The sequence below is a fragment of the Micropterus salmoides genome, unplaced genomic scaffold, assembly GCF_014851395.1.
Source record: "Micropterus salmoides isolate LMB-PRFRI ecotype aquatic unplaced genomic scaffold, ASM1485139v1 Ms_hic_scaffold_13, whole genome shotgun sequence".
Lineage (NCBI taxonomy): Eukaryota > Metazoa > Chordata > Actinopteri > Centrarchiformes > Centrarchidae > Micropterus > Micropterus salmoides.
Window position 1 is genome coordinate 23,512,187 of NW_024040374.1, and position 18,585 is coordinate 23,530,771.

The 18,585-nt window shown below is 39.5% G+C and overlaps 2 protein-coding genes across 4 annotated transcripts in view; both read right to left on the minus strand.

Moving 5' to 3' along the window:
* Positions 1-430: 430 nt before the first annotated feature.
* Positions 431-13,116, minus strand: il23r (interleukin 23 receptor). Of its 3 annotated transcripts, none has more exons than XM_038716327.1 (18): positions 11,780-13,116; positions 11,460-11,603; positions 11,296-11,386; positions 10,856-10,985; positions 8,564-8,724; positions 8,209-8,332; positions 7,948-8,114; positions 7,459-7,595; positions 7,156-7,357; positions 6,961-7,043; positions 6,430-6,628; positions 6,109-6,321; positions 5,748-5,846; positions 5,429-5,584; positions 3,178-3,327; positions 2,952-3,036; positions 2,329-2,419; positions 431-1,943 (listed from the first exon to the last, which is right to left on the minus strand). In XM_038716327.1, exons 3-18 carry the CDS (start codon positions 11,351-11,353, stop codon positions 1,278-1,280), a joined length of 2,721 nt encoding a protein of 906 aa, XP_038572255.1. In that variant the 5' UTR covers positions 11,354-11,386; positions 11,460-11,603; positions 11,780-13,116; the 3' UTR covers positions 431-1,277. The 3 variants fall into 3 exon arrangements, with proteins under 3 accessions (XP_038572255.1, XP_038572254.1, XP_038572256.1); XM_038716326.1 differs by having other exon boundaries at positions 431-1,946; XM_038716328.1 differs by lacking the exon at positions 5,748-5,846 and having other exon boundaries at positions 431-1,946.
* Positions 13,117-13,606: 490 nt separating this feature from the next.
* LOC119901367 (cytochrome P450 2J2-like) overlaps positions 13,607-18,585 on the minus strand; it is a 6,989-nt gene continuing 2,010 nt past the window's right edge. The window contains exons 2-9 of the mRNA XM_038716995.1: positions 18,263-18,423; positions 17,973-18,122; positions 17,408-17,565; positions 15,757-15,933; positions 15,516-15,654; positions 15,075-15,262; positions 14,242-14,383; positions 13,607-14,020 (exon numbers count right to left, since the gene is read on the minus strand). Of these exons, the coding sequence (XP_038572923.1) occupies positions 13,845-14,020; positions 14,242-14,383; positions 15,075-15,262; positions 15,516-15,654; positions 15,757-15,933; positions 17,408-17,565; positions 17,973-18,122; positions 18,263-18,423 (1,291 nt within the window). The 3' untranslated portion in view covers positions 13,607-13,844. The remainder of the gene's footprint in view (positions 14,021-14,241; positions 14,384-15,074; positions 15,263-15,515; positions 15,655-15,756; positions 15,934-17,407; positions 17,566-17,972; positions 18,123-18,262; positions 18,424-18,585) is intronic.

The following is an 18,585-nucleotide window of genomic DNA, read 5'->3' on the forward strand; positions in this document are numbered from 1 at the left end:
TTTTTAGCTCTTGGATTAATCAAGAACATCCTTCCAATGGACAGTTTGACCACTTAGCATCTGGGAAAGGACTGCAGGGCAAACAGACCACAACCCATTTGTTAACATTTTTAAATAAAACTTATAGCTGCAGATTTGATTAATGATAATAGTGAAAAAAAACTTTAGTAAGGAATATCTAATATTTAGCACTGCATACTTGGGGGCTTATTATAAAGTATGAAACTCACTATCTTTTATTAATGATCCAAGATAGGTTAAAATTAAGGGCAACTGGACTTGCTTGAAGATACTTGAAGACATTTTCATCTTCTTCAGTTCAGAACCAAAGAAGCCTCTTAGATGAGAGGCAAAACGTCTTTAACCAAGTCCAGTTGCCCTTGATTTTAACCCACCTTGGATAACTATGACCTGGATGACAGAATCTTCACAGCTTTATCAACAATTTATTCCAGAAGTGTTTCCCATGGAGAAGTGTTTTTATGCATTATTATTGGAAACAATAAGGGTGGAGCTACAATCAACACAAAGTAAAACAGGAAACACAGGAAAACATAATCAAATACAGAGGATGAGCAAACACACACACAGTCAGAGGTACAAATGAGGAAGGATTCAACAAAATAAAACAGGAAACAAAACAAGAACAAACTTTATAGGCTAAGAACCATGCTAGCAGCTGTGTGATGTTGCTTGGAGCTAAATGCTACAGACAATATGCTAACATGCTCAGAATGACAATGTTCACATGTTGATGTTTAGGAATTATAATATTAACCATATTTACCATCTTAGTTTAATGTGTTAACATGCTAACATTTGCTATTTAAACACAGAGCATAGCTAAAGTTGAGGGACAGACTGACAGACACTGCTGTCCAGACAGAGACATACGAAAAGACTGAGGACATTCTGCTGTAGGTAGATATAAGCCAGCCAAAAGGATTTTCCACAATGACAACCCAAATCTTGTCCTCGTTATTTACTGCTGATCTTTAACGGATTAATAAATTATTTATTTAACATAGCGTTACATATGTTAAATAAATAATAAATAGTATTGCTACACACTTACCAGAATGGCATTAAATCAAACTCACTATACACATTTCATATTAATTTATTATCTTGGCCTTTAACAGAGCTGATTATAGTCACATATCATATCTGACTAAACAAGGTCATCACTAGAAGGGAGATAGTGCTTAAATAATGCTTTCTTGAAAATCAGTTAAGTAGCGCAGATTGTCCTGTTTGTGTCATTCCCACTGTCCCTGCTACCTCTGTGCTTCACAGGTTGTAGTGCTGCTAACAGCAGCTACCTGAGGGAAATAACCACCTGTAAGTGTTGTCTCAAGAGTATACAGAGATAAACATGTGTCTGCTGTGTCAGGAGTCATTGTTTCACCCGGTTGTAAATCCAGAGAGGCAGAGGCTGCTTCCACATTGTTCTCTGCCAACCTCTGTCCCATTGAGAAGCCACCATCCAAGACACTCTTTGTTTCAGGAGTTGTAGGCTGCAAAACACTGCCAACAGAGCAGAGAGTCAGCCCCAGAGGTGAATCAGAGAAATCTAACTCCACACTGGATAGTAAACCACTCAGTAATCCTCCAAATGCACTTGAACATCTTTCTTCTTCTCCACTTGTTGGTACATCCCTCTGCTCTTCGTCTGTCTGCTTCACCTCCTCTCCTTGTGAAGCCACCACAGCAATCTGGGGTTTATAGCTGACATGTTCCAGCCGGCTGTCAACAAGGGTTGTCCCAGTATCTGACACTGACAATGGTGCATCCCATGTGGGTAGTTCAGATCCAACCTGTGAAATTTCGACGTGGATGTTGGGATACATCATCTCGTCGTCCCTCTCGTCCTGGGAGAGAAAACTGATGGGGGACAGCGGAGGGTCACTGCAGGAGGACGGGAATGACGGTTCACTTCCATACTGCTGAAACACAAACAAGAGCAAAGCCACAGTTAGATTTGAAGTGAATATGAAGCAAATATACAGTGTCCTCTGGTGTTTACTTGCAGCCACTCACAAATTAGCACATTGTCAGAGTGAAAGCAAAAAGTCAAAACTGGCACACTTCCTACTGCAGCCCAGACTGTTCAACATCTTCACACTAAAGTGTTTGTACAGCATTTTTCATTGTATTGTAGGCTATTCACTTGTATTAAAATAACAGTAAAATGATTTCCCTCTTTAAACAAATATGTCTGATTGTATATAACTATGCTGGTATTGTTGATGTTGGTGCAGTTGCTAGCTGTTGCATGGGAAAGCATTAATGTCAACAGAATTGGCTTTGTTAACCTTCTCTGTTTACCTCCAGTAGTCTGATGGCAAGACTGTTTCCTGGTTTTGGTAAGTTTTCATCAAACCAGGCAGGTCCCCAGGATATACATTTCTGTTTGATCCTGAGACAGAAAGATAATAAGATTTAAAAAGAGCCAGAGCAGCTTTTTTACAGTATTGATAATGATGGTTTATCTGATGCAGTAGTGATACAACATTTACAGAATTTGGAAAAATGAAATATTCAAATCAAACAAAAAAAACCCCAGTGTAATTCTACTTCTGTGTCTGACTAATGATGGCGATGCCACATTGCACGCCATGAAGCACACAGTCAGTATCTCCACAGCTAAAACCACTTATCAGATAGGGCTGCTTTGACCACACATTCTATATTTTTTGTGACAGGGTTTGGGTTTCTGTTCATGTTCATTGTGTGGCTGGTTGTTCATATGCTCATGTTGTGGTGGGACCTTTCATAAAATCTGCCACAGTGGCATCCATCCTGGTTACAGGTAAAACAAAACCTATACACATTAACATCAGTTCCAGGAGACAGAGGGGAAAAAAGTGTTCTCAGGATACTTTCACTATTATTAGACGATGTCTGGCGTCTGTTAGTTTCCACCAAGCACTAATAATGTTTACTAATACCTTTCCCTCACACAACTCCAGCACATTAGGTTGGCTATGATCGCTATGAAGAACGTGATGAAGACAATCACAATCACCAGGCCAACTAGAGGAGACAAGAAAGACATCAGTTTAGTAGAGTAGCTGTCAAAGAGTTAAAAAAACAACGTTCTCTTTAATCTTCCCATTTTAAGCTTTCTTGCTCTGAAATTACAGGCAAATGCTTTCACAGAACAGGCTTACCTACCAGACTGACCTACAGGGGTCGCAGGCCGAGAGGAGATCCAGCTCCCCCGCGGTCCTTCTCCTACTGAAGTGGATGCGGTCAGCTGCAGAGCCAGAGCACCTTCAGGACAGTCCAGCCACTTCTTTCTGGGGCCAGAGCCAGCCACCGTCACTTGAGAGAAGCAAATGGCAGTCGCATTATTTTAGTTATTTAAGCTTTAACATATGCGATTGGGTAAGATTAGCTGACTTGATCAAATTGCTACAATCAGGCAGAGTTCAGTAATGATGATACCATGTATAATTTCAACCCTATCGTTCAGTATGAATATTTGTGATCGAAAGCAAATTAAACAACAGACTCAATCTCAGTTTCTGAATTGAGCGCATGCTGAGATTGTTTTGCAAGTTAAAGTTTCCAAGGTCAACTCTCAATCATGGATGAGAAGTTCTTAAAGTCCCCAGAATTTTTTTAAAATGTGACCGTCTATGACTACTGGACAAAATCCCAATTCTCAAGATTGTGTGATATGATATGACAAAAACTACAGAACAGCGTCTAAATGGACTCAGTTCCTTTCTGATGAGCAGCTGGCAGCTTGCATGGCCTTGGCCTTCAGTGCGTGTATGTGAATGGGTGAATGTGACACGTAGTGTTAAGCGCTTTGAGTGGTTGGAAGACTAGAAAGACACTATCTAAGTATGGTCCATTTACCTTTTTTTTTTATCAGATATGAATGCTGAAAAATTCCAGTGCAGTTTTGTGAGCTCTACTTTTTTAAACTTTTTGGTTGCAAAAGTATTTCAGTTTGCACGAGAGCCCCAGAGTATGCAGAAAAAGGCCATTTGTGTTTATGTCAGGGTGGTGCAGCCGTAATTGCTCTGTCCACACAGGATATAAGTGCAAAATAAGAAGAGAATGAACACATTCCAGTTATTCTAAGTAAAACTTCAGATGAAATGACCTGAATAAAGCGTCCGGTATGCACACAGCATGTCGTTTAAGAAAGAAGGAAAAGAAAGCTCTCTGGTGCTTTTACACTGAAGTTCCAGAAATAGTCTGTAAAGCAGCCTCGTTAGTAACAGGCCTACGGTTGCATGTGTGCATGTAGCCACAAGACTTCCTGTTTGTGGTCAAAGCAGAGTTCTAGAAAACTTGTATGATTCACCGAAGACACTGTGAAAATGATGACAACCAGGGTTTGAAAAACCAATTTGCTCACTACTGAACATCTGCATTACAGTTATATATCGAGAACTTTGCCAAATACATTTTCAAGAAGACAATCAGGACAGGTTAGACACAAAATGATACATCTCCAAGCCAGACTTTCTAAAATTTATGTATGGTGACGGATAAAAAAAAATCAATGTTGTAACATATGTTATGCTACCCCCTCCTTTCGGTAAACAATTTCAATAAACAATTTATTACAAAAAAGAAGAAACAATCAACAGTTTTTAAGATTTTACGGATTGATTTTCAATACATTACTGGAAGTGAGAGGAGAAAAACCCTGCTGATGCACTCAAGATTTGTGGGAGGGGAGTATCAGTGGAATGCTGCTGGTTGCACACTTTCCATTATGTGACAGTGGCTTGTGCTGAAACACAATATATATACTACTGCATATATCATTTCCCACACATGTTTATACTCATAGGCATGCTAGAAAGCTTTAGCCTGGACCAAAGTAAAGTACACACACACACGCACACACACACACACACACACACACACACACACACACACAACATATAGTGAAATGAGCACCATTAAGAGAAGTCCTCTCGATACAAGAACAGGAAACGACTCACAGCAAAGATTCCTCCGAACCTTCAGATCAAGGTATACTTTTATTTAACACAGAGCAAGTTCCCCCTACCTACAAAAACCTCTTTTCTCCCGGCGTGTCAAACCAAGCGAGTAGTTATTATTATGTCCACAGGTAGGGCGGCAACTAACAACTGATTGATTGATTGTTTAAAATTCTGTTCACAATGTCCAAAACCTCATGGGGACACCTTCAGATTGCTTGTTTTTTTCTACTTACAGTCTGAAACCCAAACTGATTCAGCTGATTTCTATCACATAAGACAAAGAAAAGCAGCTAGTCCTTGTGATTTAAAAAAATGCACATGTGAATGTTTGTCGTTTTGCTAGAAAAAGTTTATTCAATGATAAATTAATTATGAAAATAGCTCCACTTTATTTCCTGCTGTTTGAGCTATATTAAGACAAACACACAAAAGGACACGGTGCCACTGCTCACCGCTGACTTCTGTGTTGTTGGAGTCCAGAATGTGGAGATAGATGGTGTAGTGTGTGATGAAGCCTCTCTGCTGGTCTACAGGCAGCTCGTCCCACTGGATCCAGATCCGCCTGGCTTTGTGGACCAGTATTGACATTTTGGGACTGGATCCTGGCTCTGAAACACATAGTAAGACAAGATGATTACTATTGAGCATATATATGAGAAATGTACAAAATCTATCACATGATGAACTCAGATGTTGAAACATTTTCATCTTTAAGCTTAAAATTGTAGGAATAAACTGTTTTTGGGGACATGTGGCATCTATGAAACTTACTCTGTTCTTTGGAGTAGACCAGACCGGAAGATGGAGCACTAACACCTCTGGTGGTCACAGCGTACAGAGAGATACTGTACCTCACACCTGCAGTCAGACCTAAAACAATACAGGAAAAACTAAACTACTCTCACCATGAATGCCACTATATTTCACAAACATTCAAATTTGCTAAAGAACTTCGTCTTCAGTTGGATTTAGAGTATCATATTATTTACAGTTTTATGAAAAGCCCAAACTAGTGTAATTCATAAACTGGCCACAAGATGCCACTGTTCCCAGTTAAAGCCCTTGTGTTTGTTTATAAAGTTTATAAAGTGTTCCAGTGCCTGCAAACAGGGTCTGTTTCGTCTCTCTGTACCTGTGATGGATGTGTTGTTTTGATCTTTGGCCAGTTTTTGCCACAGTACAGATACAGATACAGGTGCAGGTACATGTGTCCATTCTAACACATAATGCAGCAGTTTTCCTCCAGATGCTGACCAATGTTTGTTCCCTGGCGACGTCCAGGAGACAAACACAGCACTGCCGTTTCCTGCAGGAGTCAACTTTCTCAAAACAGGTCGAAAATCACCTAAACAGTTAGACACGAAGAAAGGAGAACATTTAAGTGGGCGTTTTCCTTATTTTCTCCTTTACAATTTTTGCTGTGTTTTGTCTTCTGTGTGTAATATTTGTATACCTGAGTGTCTGAGTGGCACATCCGCTGGTGGAGATGTCCCATACAAGGTGACAGCACTGATGCTTAGCGCCTGGACATCAGCTGGTACCTGAACTGAACATTGGTTCAAAGCAGCATCACAGGGCCGCTCCTCTTTCTGGTCATTACCCAGAAAGATCCTGTACCGTTGCACCTCACCGTAATCTTCTGGGGATAGAGGCTGGGGAAGAAGTCCACTCATCACTTGAGGTTTATTTTCCCAGTAAGTACATTTTAAATATAAATATTTTACAACAAAAACCAGAGTGTGAAAACAACAACTTGTGGTTTCACAGTGGTTATGTTACTACTTCTTGGTCCGCACCGCCCAGAGAAAGTTATTCTTTACCATGCAGACATCTAAGCAGTAGCAATCTTTTCATCTAACTCTCAGCTAAGAAAGTGAATGAATGTATCAGAATAACCATTTCTGCTATTTGGTGTACCTTTGTATTACAAAATGGGCATTATCAATATAATATCCAAAGATAATGAATAGCTTTGACACATTACCTTCCACAAAACTGTCACCATCCGCTCCCCATTTGTCTTCTGGCTGCCTAATATGCTCCACACATGCAACTGCTGAGATGGACCTAAAGATAAGTTCAACCACAAGTTGTGGGTTTTGTTTGAGTGATTACAAACTCTCACATCATCACATTCAGATTGCCTTTGTTACATGATGAGTAAGAATTGTGAGCTTGCCTTTTCCAGGGCTTTTCCCCCTCACAGATGGACTCCATTCACTGCAGAACGACCTTCTGCTGGAGGGTGTCATGGGTCTCTTGGCATATGTCAGTCTTGATGTTGACTTACATGTTCTCATCTGGAACTCATATTCAGTCAGAGGCCTCAGGCCGACCATTTGTATCAGACCCTCGCTGAGCTCTGTACCCTCTACCGCTCTCTAAAAAACATTAAGAGATTAGGTCACCTACACAAGGATGATTCTGCAAAATGAAAACAAAGCTCATGGGTGTCATAACATTTAACAACACATAACTTTACCCAGAAGCCATTTTCTGTGCGGAGCCTGACATAGGATCTGAGATGATCTGAGGATTCAGTGCTTTTCCAATGCAACATGGCTCCTGTGGAGTCATTCCCAAACTCTATATGCATAAGACGAGGGGTCTCTGGTATCACTGCAATACAAAAGAACACAGAAGTAGCGTCCCCAGTGTGATGAGCTCCCAGCACACCAAAATGACTCCAAACAACCAACAAAACAGTAGCTCACAATTCAATAATGACTCAAAATGTCCAGGCTGTTGCAACAAATGTTACATAAGTGGGGAAAGAAGTTGGCTAATTGTTCACTTCAAAGAGATATTACAAAAAAAGAGAACCAGTTCATATTAGTCACACTACGATGATAATGACACAGGATGACTAATTTCTCAAGAAAACCCTTTTCATTTACATTGGTATAAATCTTTTAAAAAGTGATGATTTAGATGTACACTAAAGATAAGTGTAACAGAAATGAGAGCTTACCTATATCCTTTACACAGAGGATGAATGGATCAGACTGTGATGCTCCAAAGTGGTTGTAAGCAGTGATAATCAACTGGTATTTAGTGTTTTCATCTATCTTCGCTCGTGGTATGGTGATTTTCTCAGACGCCTGTTTCTGATGTGAAAGTATCTGGGTCCCATTTTCACTGATAATAGAACACGTGTTAAATATAAAGCATATATACATTGACCTGTGAGAAGAAGGCGACAGCTTAACATGACCTAAACCTAACACCTCACCTGTTGACTGTAACGTTGTAGGTAGTGGGGAGATATGTTTCCTGTCCTCTCTCCCATGAGCAGTTTGTAAAATCTGAGCTCCTTGTTGTTTCACAGATAATATTTTCAGGTTTATCTGGAGGGACTTGAAGGGCAGAAGACGAAAAACAAAATAGATGTTGTTAAATAACTGTTTTGTATGCCAACTGGGAAATGCAAAAACGTGCAATACAGCTCAATGACACAAATTATTAACTTTTCTGTTTTACAATTATGTTTGTACATCGTTCGGTAATTCCCTTTAGAAAATATTGCCTCGTTCACTGATACATCCGGAATTCATACGAATGTAGACATCAAAGCTAAGCGTACGTACGCCCGCCATGAAGGTCCTTTCCATCGACAATCTTCATCGTCAGCTTGCACACCACGGTAGATTTTGGTATCCGGACATTGACCAAATTGAATATCATCATGGTGCAGTTGACTCTCTTCCCAGGTGCCACAGGCTTATTATTTAGCACCAGGGATATGTCCCTGGAAGACAGTGACATAAGTGCATCTGAACAAAACATTTTTTACGTAAATAAAAAGACTGTTGTTAATTGTCGTGAGGTCGAAGTGCTTCAGATGATTAACGTCTCTCTGCTGACAGGCATTTTCCCCACAATACTGAAAACTGCTGTTGTAAAACCCCTCATAAAGCAAAACAACAATGACCCGTTAATACTCAACTACTGCAGATCAATCTAAAACATTTCCCTCCTAAGCAAAATGTTTGACAGCGTGGCTTACAACCAGCTGAGTGACTAAATGACAGCTGCATATTTGAGAAATTTGCATATTTGATCTGGCTTTCCCCCGTCATAGCACTGATGCTTGACGGGGGAAACTCCATCCTGAAATGATTTCAGAATGAAAATAGATGATAAGAAGCTCGACATATTGGTACTCCTAGACTAAGGCGCTGCATTTGACACTGTCAACCATGACATCCTTATCGACAGATCACAGAATTGTGTAGGCCTCTTAGGCTCGGTCCTCAACTGGTTCAGGACTTATTTATCTCTGCATCTATTTGTTTCATTTGTTTGTTTTATCACCTAATGACACCAGTCCTATTAAGTTGTTTTCAAGCATTGATCACATCAAACTATGGATATCACATTATTTACTACAGTTTAACAAAGATAAGACTAAGGTTTTAATCAGTGGTAGATGTAATACTTAGATCCTTTACTCAAGTAAAAGTACTAATACCACATTGTAGAAATACTCTGTTACAAGAAAAACTTCTGCATTTAAAATGTAATTTAAGTAAAAGTATTAAAAGTATTAAAAGTAAAGTAATCACTGCAGAAAAATGTCCCCTGACTATTATTACTTGTGCATTCATGTAAAATCAGTGGAGCTCATTTTGAACCATTCTGAATTGGACTGCAACTAATGATTAATTTCATTATTGATTCATCTGCTGATTACTAGATACAGTGGGGAGAACAAGTATTTGATACACTGCTGATTTTGCAGGTTCACTGTATATGTAGTGAAGTAAAAAGTACAACATTTCCCTTTGAGATGTATTGGAGTAAGAAAGTGGCATGAACAGAAAACACTCTAGTAAGCAAATGTACTTAGTTAGGGTCCACAATTGGTTTTGTTTATCAGAACTAAGGACTCAAGAGAGCTACTTAAATCCTTGACCCCAAAAAATAAACCCCTAGTAAAGAATATTGGTGTACTTCTGGACTGGATCACATATCAGTTATGTCACAAAGAATGCCTTTCATCACTTCAGAAATATAACTTAAGTGCAGCAATTCCTACTACTTATATTACAATTCAAATCACTAAATGGAGTAGCGCCTCAGTATCTATCAGACTTGTTCTATCATATGTCCCCAGTAGACCCCTTAGATTCTCTGGCACTGGCCTTATAGTAACCCTAATGGTAAGGACAACGAAAAAACGGAGTGGAGCTGAGGATGTGTCTAACTTTAAGTTCTTTTAAAAGAAATCTTTCTAGTTTAGCATTTTCCTAATTTATTTTTTATTGCTTTTATTGATCTTACTGTAATATTTGTCTTATTTCTCTTTATGTTTCTCTTTATGTTCTCCTCGTGTCTGTGTGGGTTCTCTCCGGGTGCTCCGGCTTCCTCCCACCATCCAAAGACATGCAGTCTAGGTTGATTGGTGACCCTAAATTGTCCTTAGGTGTGAGTGTGAGCGTGAGTGGTTGTTCGTCTATGTGTGGCCCTGTGATGGACTGGCGACCTGTCCAGGGTGTACCCCGCCTTGCGCCCAATGTCAGCTGGGATTGGCTCCAGCGACCCTGTACGCAGGATAAGCGGTTGACGATGGATGGATGGATTTAATTTCTCTTATAAGATAAGAAAAACTTTATTGTCTGTCATAAGTGACAGAAATTTGTCTTTGACAAGACAGGCTCAGGATGCAATACAGACTCTTTTATTACTGTATTCACTACTGTTGGTTACATGGCTATGCTGTATTTTTAACATAATGTCAAGCACCTTGTATTGTTCTTTTGCACGAAAGATGCTATACAAATAAAGTCTGATTGATTGAATCTGTTTTACACATAATCATAGGCACAGAATATAGTATGTCATATAATATCATATTACATCTTATATATCATTCCTACCCTAGTTCACATTTGTTGATTCGGCAGTACACTGTCAGGTTTGAGCCGATGAGGAATAGCGGAGATGGTTCTACTGTCACGTGGCCATGGCGATTGAGTTGTTGGCAGCCAGCAGGGAGCAAAGGCCAACCTGTTCAGAAAAGACACACACCCAGGTGTCATAGCAGTACTGTTACTATTCTTGTACTGTTAATATTTATTGTCAATTCCCATCGCTGGCTTTGCAATAAGGCATGCCAAGACCAGAAATGGCATGTATGATTCTTTGAATGATTGTCAAAAAATCACTTTTCACCTCACTGCATGCAGTTGGAGATGCAAACTTAAGGTTTAGAGCTCGTAACCACAAAAGCTACCAAACTGTGATACAGTTGTTCTCACTGAACCACTGACTAAACCGCACAAGATAGCTAGGATAGATAGATAGATAGATAACTCACCCTTAATGGAAAAATGTAGTATCATAATGAATCTCCAAATTGTTGAGTAGAGATTCATCTCTTTCTTAATCTCTTAGAACCCACTCAGCAGCTGTAAAGAAAAGTTATTGTCATTATAAATCACCATTTATAATTCCATCTTTGAAGTAATCTTCAACATTTACCTCAGCCATCTGTGTACAGGAGATGCTCTGGCTAACATGAGGAGGAGTTCTGCTGATCTTCTTCTCTTTACAAGTGCAAGTTTGGGGCTGATCATTTACAGAAGTACAGGCAGCTCCAGTCATAGGAGCTGTGTGACGCATGCACTGCGGCAGATAAGAGAAAAGACATTTTTGTCACGACATTATCTTGCGGATACAACTGAGATTAACATGCTTTGCGTCAAACCTGAGCATTTGATTTTATAAGCCGTTTTTCTTGTTTATCAAAGACTCCACAAACCACCAAGATACGTTAGTAGATATGTCCAGATAAAGCTCACCAGAATTTCATGCCGTCTGTGTGCCTTTAAGGTTTCCTTATAAAGATACAATCCAAAAAGTTTTCGCCATAGTCAGACAACTTGCTTTGTGAGATGCATCTGACTAAAGTGATGTTTGTTGCACAAATGACACATCTTAAAGAGGCAAGTGACCTAGTTTGGTGGTATTTTGGAAAACACAGAAACTTTGAACATTAGCTTCAGTACTTTGGTGCCCTACTTCAGTAGCCACAAAGGCTCAGTTGACTTCAATGTGCTTAACAATGCTCTCAGTAAAGTGCTGTTGTTAGCAGACAATCAACCCAAAATGTTACATACTGTGACATCAATTTACTCTGAAAAACATGCTGACCATAGCTTCACAGAAACCTCAATATGTTTGTACCTCCTGACACTTATGTTACAGTCGCTCTGTGCTGATGCAGTGGACAGCAAGCTTGATTCATGTTACATCAAAAACATACAATTATAACTCACTGTTGTCTAAAGTAAAAAAGTTTAAAGTAGTTAGGTTGGTAAAACAAACTTACAGTTTTCGTCTGAAAGAGGTGACTTCAAATGAATAAAACAATCAACCCATATCTTGCAAGCTGGTTGCTTATGCTTATAGTCCCTCAGAGACTGTGCTGGGAAAAATAAGCAGTCTTTCTCAAGCTACCCTAGTTTTGTGATTTCCTTTCGTAGTTTTTTTCATTTCAAACTTCAAAACCTTTAGGCTACAGGGAAAACCCAGAGGTTAGAGTAGGTGTGTGTAGGCCTACATGTCATGATCAAACAGACCTCAAGCTAATTTTCATAACTGACATGTCTGCATAAGGTCAAAGGTTTAATTTAAGGTACTTTATTGACACATACATGTTGCAAAATTCATTCTCAGCATTTAACCCATCCCTCAAGGAAGCAGTGGGCAGCCACTGTGCAATCTTTATCAGTGTCTGGTTAATGGCACTGATTGAAGAAACCTAACATGTTTTTGATAGCGGGGGAAACCAGAGTGCCTGGAGGAACCCCATGCTGACAACATGCAAACTCCACACATAAAGGACGGGGCAACCGGGGTTTGAACCCGCGACCTTGTTGCTGTGAGGCCACAGTGCTATCCACTAGTGTGCACATCTGCAAGCACAACACTATCCTGTATGTCTAGATATTTTTCACAAACTATTAGAATTGCAGTTGCCCTATGTCAGTCAAGCGCACCGTGTGTGTAACAACAGAAACTTTTCTACCTTTTGCTCGACTTGTACATTCACTTTTTTAAAGTGAGCCGTTATTTGCATCCTTGAAACGGCCCAAAGGGAGTTTAAGCTTAGGTTTACAGCTGGTTTAAAGAGTAACCTAAGTGTATTCCACTGTCTCCACAGTTTATACCCCATTGACTTAGATGTGTGTTATGGGTCTTTCTTACATACCACTGCAATTTTCATGGCTGTTGTATGTTTAGTTGCAGCACACAGTTCACGTTGATTATGACTGGTTCGAGCATTCTCCGCAAATTCAGTTCATTTTATTACTATTCCATAATCCTGCCGACAGACGGCCCTGAAAACATAGCCACCTTGTGAAAGTAGGACCTAAAGTGACATGACTGAGTTTACGCAAACTAAATTCCTAATAACAGCAGGTATCATACATGCTCAAGACACACTGAGACTGATTGAATGGTATTCTCTCATTTTAGTGCTTTTCTCACCTAGCAAACCTCAGACTGAACATGAACACATGAATGAGAAGCATGAGAAGCATGAACTAAATCTCTGTATCATTTAGTTACACACACATCAGGTTTTAGTAAATTCGACAACTCCAATGTGCAGTGACAAGAAATGTGGGAATATTGTTTCCAGTTATTTAAAAACAAAACTGGAAAGCATATTTATTGCATATTGAATAGATTAATACAATAAAAAGGTTTATTGAAAAGATCTATTGATTGAGAAGATAAAAAATATTTTCAATTGTTGAAATGATGTTTTAGTAACAATATAGTAAAAGAACAAAATAGCAGATATTCTTGATGCTTCACAAGACAAATGTAGTGGAACGCTGCGGTTCAGTTGGTGGTTTATCGTGGTACGGCACAGACGCGGTAAGGTTTGGGACAGCGAGTGGCTCCCAACTTGAACTCCAGACTGGGCTGCTCTCCAGCGCATGCCGAGAAAGAAAACCTCTGAAGGAGGGAGGTAAAGAAGAGGAATAACTCCATCCTGGCCAGCTGCTCCCCAAGACACACACGCTTACCTGAGAACACAAAGAGCAACCGATGAGTTATATTCACACAATTTTTAAGAGATTCACTTTGATCATATAATATCGCTGCAGCTCAGAGTGTGAAACAACCACAGAATACAGTACGACATGGAGCCTGATCCCCTCCCTACTATGGTAATCAGTTAGACAGGAAAACAACTGGTTTAAACTACAAATTACTGAGTTTCAGAGGCTTGTAACTACTGACTAACCTGCTGAAAAAGGAAGGAAGGCCTCTCTCTTCCTAAATTTGCCGTCCTGGTCCAGAAAATGTTGAGGGTTGAAGGTGTGTGGAGTTTCCCACATCGACTCATCATGTAGAACTGAGTTCAGCGTGGTCAAGATAGCGGTGCCCTGAGGAAATGCAATTAATGAAAACTGTAATTCAAACTGTTTTTTTGTACTTCTGGGATAAAATAAGCAAATTACAAGGTTAATTCTCAACCTTGGAAACAGCAGCTAAGGAACGAATCATAATAACTGAAAATATTATATAAAAATAATACAACAATCATATCACTGAATCTCAAATATAAAAATGCACCAAAAAAATAAATAAAAAGGAAATCATTGCACATCAACTGGGCTGATTAAGATCATGTGAAATGACCAAAAGCTCAAGAACAGCTACTAAATGGTTGTTGATTGTTTTGTGAAATTGTCAGGTGTAAAATGTCTGCACCAAAGTGCAACAGTGGTTTTAACCTACATGTTAATATAAAATAATCTATTGTCCATTTTTTTCTGATTATTTTCAAACAAACTTCTAACCTTACAGACAGTTATTGGTTATTCAGTTTATATCAGTGTAGTATAAAATTTGCTTGCAGATTTGGTTTTTAGAGAATATAAAAGTTGGTCTTTATATTAAAGATATCTTCACGTAGCTGAAACGACTGGGTTGAAAACCATTGTTGATTTTTGACCATGATTGTTGAGTTGGCAGCAAAGAAGCACTGCATTCAAAAGCTATGCTGCCAGAAAATCCAAACAATAAGTAAAATGCTCACAGAAAGCAATTCTTTCTCACATGTGCATCATGTACCTTTGGGATTGTGTACTTGTCAAGCACGGTGTCCTTGTTTGCCATGCGGACCAAATTGAGGGGGGCGATGTTGCCCATTCTCTGGATTTCATGGATGACTGCATCAGTATAGGGCATGTTTTCTCTGTCAGTCACAGAGGGCAGTCTGGATGAACCAACGACAGATTCTATCTCAGCCTGGACTCTCTCTGCACACAGTGAGAACAGGAAACAATATGAGTCTGTGTACTATGTAGATCACTGAGGGGAAAATGCAATACATCCCACACACTCTCCCAACACAGGACTGACCTGTGAGGGACCCCTGATCCTTTAAGGTCATAGCAAGATGCTTATAAAACAAGCGGCATGAGGCAGCACAGATATTACTCACACACACACACACACACACACACACACACACACACACACACACACACACACACACACACACACACACACCTTGTATGTCAGGGTAGTACATCATGAATAGCAGTCCCCAGTGTAAAGTTGTGGTAGTAGTTTCAGTTCCAGCAGCAAACAGGTCCAGAGTGCAAACAGCCAGATTTTTTAAATCAAAACCAGAATCTGTGTCCTCCTTCTATCAATCAAACACAAAATGCAGTTTCTAGTATCAGCTGACATATTTCATTAGAGAGCAAACAAACAACAACAAAGAAACAAACACAATGCAAACACTCGCCTCTCCCATCTCTGTGAGGAAGCAGTCGATGTAGTCTCTCGGTGAGGACGGGTCAAGGCTTTCTCTGTGTTCTTTAATCTTGATCTCTACAAAGTCATCTAAGTTTTGTGTCAGAGTGAATATCCTCTGGTGAGGTCCGGGCACCCACTTCATCAGCCAGGGATATGTGTTATAAACCTACAGAGCATGAAGACAGTTAACAGACCATTAGAGAATCTTGATGTAGTTCACAAGGTGGAGGCCGCGGCAAATGTGGCAAAACTAATTTGTTTGCTGGATTGGTCAAAAAAACAGATGTAAATCACAATAAATCAATATTGCAATATAAAATTTCGTATACTGTGATGGAGGTTTAGAGCCCGACCAATATGGGATTTTGATATTTGAGAATTTTAAAATCTAATACTCCAATAAATGAGACAATATTCGTTTTATTCCCTTCATTTCAGAAACACATAACATCAGATTATCCCTAAAATTGATTTAGTTATGAGACCTCACCAAGATAACATGACATAATGCAGTTTAAAAATAAATAAATAGTACTTTAAACAATAGTACAGCTGATTATGTCAGCTGATTGCTGTGTTTTGTGGTGGATTTGTGGCTTTTCAAACACCTGTGCAACACAGGGGAGTTGCAGAGTGACCTCTGGTGGAAAAACTATGCATTGAAAACACTCATAACATGATTGAAGGATCTGTGATCTTTTAAATAATGATTTATCAACAGGATTTATTTCATAAGCCTATGTATTTATGTTATTTATTTAATATCGACAGAAATGGCATCCATATTCCATATTTGCATGAGTACTTTTTACTTAAATTGATCCTTGGTACATTTTGCTTATAAAACTTTTGTACTTCAGTGAGAGCAGCTACTGTCATGCCCAGCTTCTGCAGTTAGGTTATGTGTTCAGTTTTATGTCTGCAACCACTTCCTGAAATTTATCATCTTGTCTCTTTCCAGGTCTTTGTCTACCCTCCTGCCCTACGTGATTACCTGTCCCCGCTCTAATGTGCTCCACCTGTGCCTCGATGTCTCCCCTGTTATGTGTGCATAGTTTGTACCTGTGCTAACTTGTCTTGATCCCTTGAGTCAGCCAAATGTGTTCCAATGTGTGTGCACTCTAGTGTGTTTTGACCTCAGTTTTTTGTGTGTAGCCTTGATAACAACACAACACTGTCCCACATGTTTCTGACATATAGGCTCTGCCATACTGACTTCACCAGCACGGGAATGGCGTCACAGACACCAGATTTAAAAACTCCTGTATACTGCGAATACAGAGAGATTTACCTGGTAGCATCAGTCTTAATAAGCATTGTGTGAAATCGTTTGGGCTTGAATGTAACGGACGTTTATTTATATGTAAAAGTCCCGCACTTAAGATTTAAATAGAGGTTTAATTCAGGACTTTTACTTGTAATAGAGTATTTTTAAATAGTTGTATTCATACTTTTACTTTACTATCTGAGTACTGCTGCACATTTTTATCTAATTTAATGCATTTTATGTTAGTTTCATTCATTGTGTTGTTCTTGAAACCTTTTACAAAATAGTTAATAAAACCCATCACTGACTTTTGTGGTCTGCATGGATAAATTCTGATTAAGAAAAAGATTCATATGCGCTGCAGGAGGCTCACCTGTGTCCAAAACTTCCCTGTAAGTACATTATCATTCAACTTCTGAAGAATACCCTGGTACTGCTTGTCAGTGTATTCAAAGCGATCACCAAACACCAGGCAGCAGATGATGTTGGACACAGCACTGGTAATCAGTGATTGGGCATCAAAAGGCTTGCCTGTAAAAGAAAGAGGAAATGTAGAGAAAACACACAGAAACTTTGAAAAAAAATATAAGAACGCAAAGTCAAAACATGAACTGTGTGATGAGCCACAGGCAGAAGAAGAGTACTGTGACATATTGATTATAATTATGGATGATTAACAGGCTGGTTTATCAGATACATTTACAGTGTCAGCCACTGCCAAACTGAAACAAACTAACGTCTAAAGTGCATGGTTCAGTGCTCCACAGTGTTGCTGCATGCCTCTGTGTGGAGCAAAGTTGGAGCGAAGTTGAAGGGAAAGGGAACATGTACTTAACATAAAAAAAGACTGTGTCATGGTGAAAAAGCATACTGCCCTGTAACTAGTTATGGATTAGTTGATTAGTTGTTGCTTGTTGAAAAATAAGATTTTTTGTTGCCTTGCTGAAGGGCAAAAGCTTCAGTGAGATATTGGCACTCCTGCTGGATGGATGGCTCCAGGCTCTTCTTGCCCACACCAAAGTTTCTGAGTGTCTGAAGAGCGAATCTCCTCTGCTGCTTCCATGGATTGCCATTTGATATCACCAGACCTTTTGGAAACACAAACAGCATTACATCGAAGGTAACTGGAAATGAGTAAAACTAACAACTAGCTAACCTAATATGGTGTCAGTCTGATGCTACTACCTAAATCCTAACTAGCAACTTTTAAATAAAATACAACACAGACCTCTGTTCCCATTTAATGCTTCTGCCATTGGTATGATGGGGCGATCTATGTAGTCCTCTCCTTTGTGGACCAGGGCCTCTCTTACAAGCTTGTAGCCATTAATCACCACAATCCGTCCACCGAACAGCCGAAGGCTGAAAACGTTCCATTTTCTCTGCAAACTGAACACAGAGATCAGACAGGTGTTCAGAGTTGACCTAGTTTCTGAGAACGTCAAAACAAAATCAGTCTAGCTTCAGAGGGTGACAGCACAAACATGCACCTGGCTGATGTGGGTGGTGTTTCATGTTTATCCTGCTTCCTTTTACATTATTGACATAAAT

Bases quoted from the DNA above. Each gene is read 5' to 3' on its own strand.
- il23r (XM_038716326.1), bottom strand. From the start codon at position 11,353: ATGAATCTCTACTCAACAATTTGGAGATTCATTATGATACTACATTTT. The intron at 7,044-7,155 runs GCAAGCTCACAA...ACTTATCTTTAG, and splicing joins GGGGAAAAGCCCTGGAAAAG to GTCCATCTCAGCAGTTGCAT. The intron at 2,420-2,951 runs GTATTAGTAAAC...TTTCTGTCTCAG, and splicing joins TGGAGTTGTGTGAGGGAAAG to GATCAAACAGAAATGTATAT.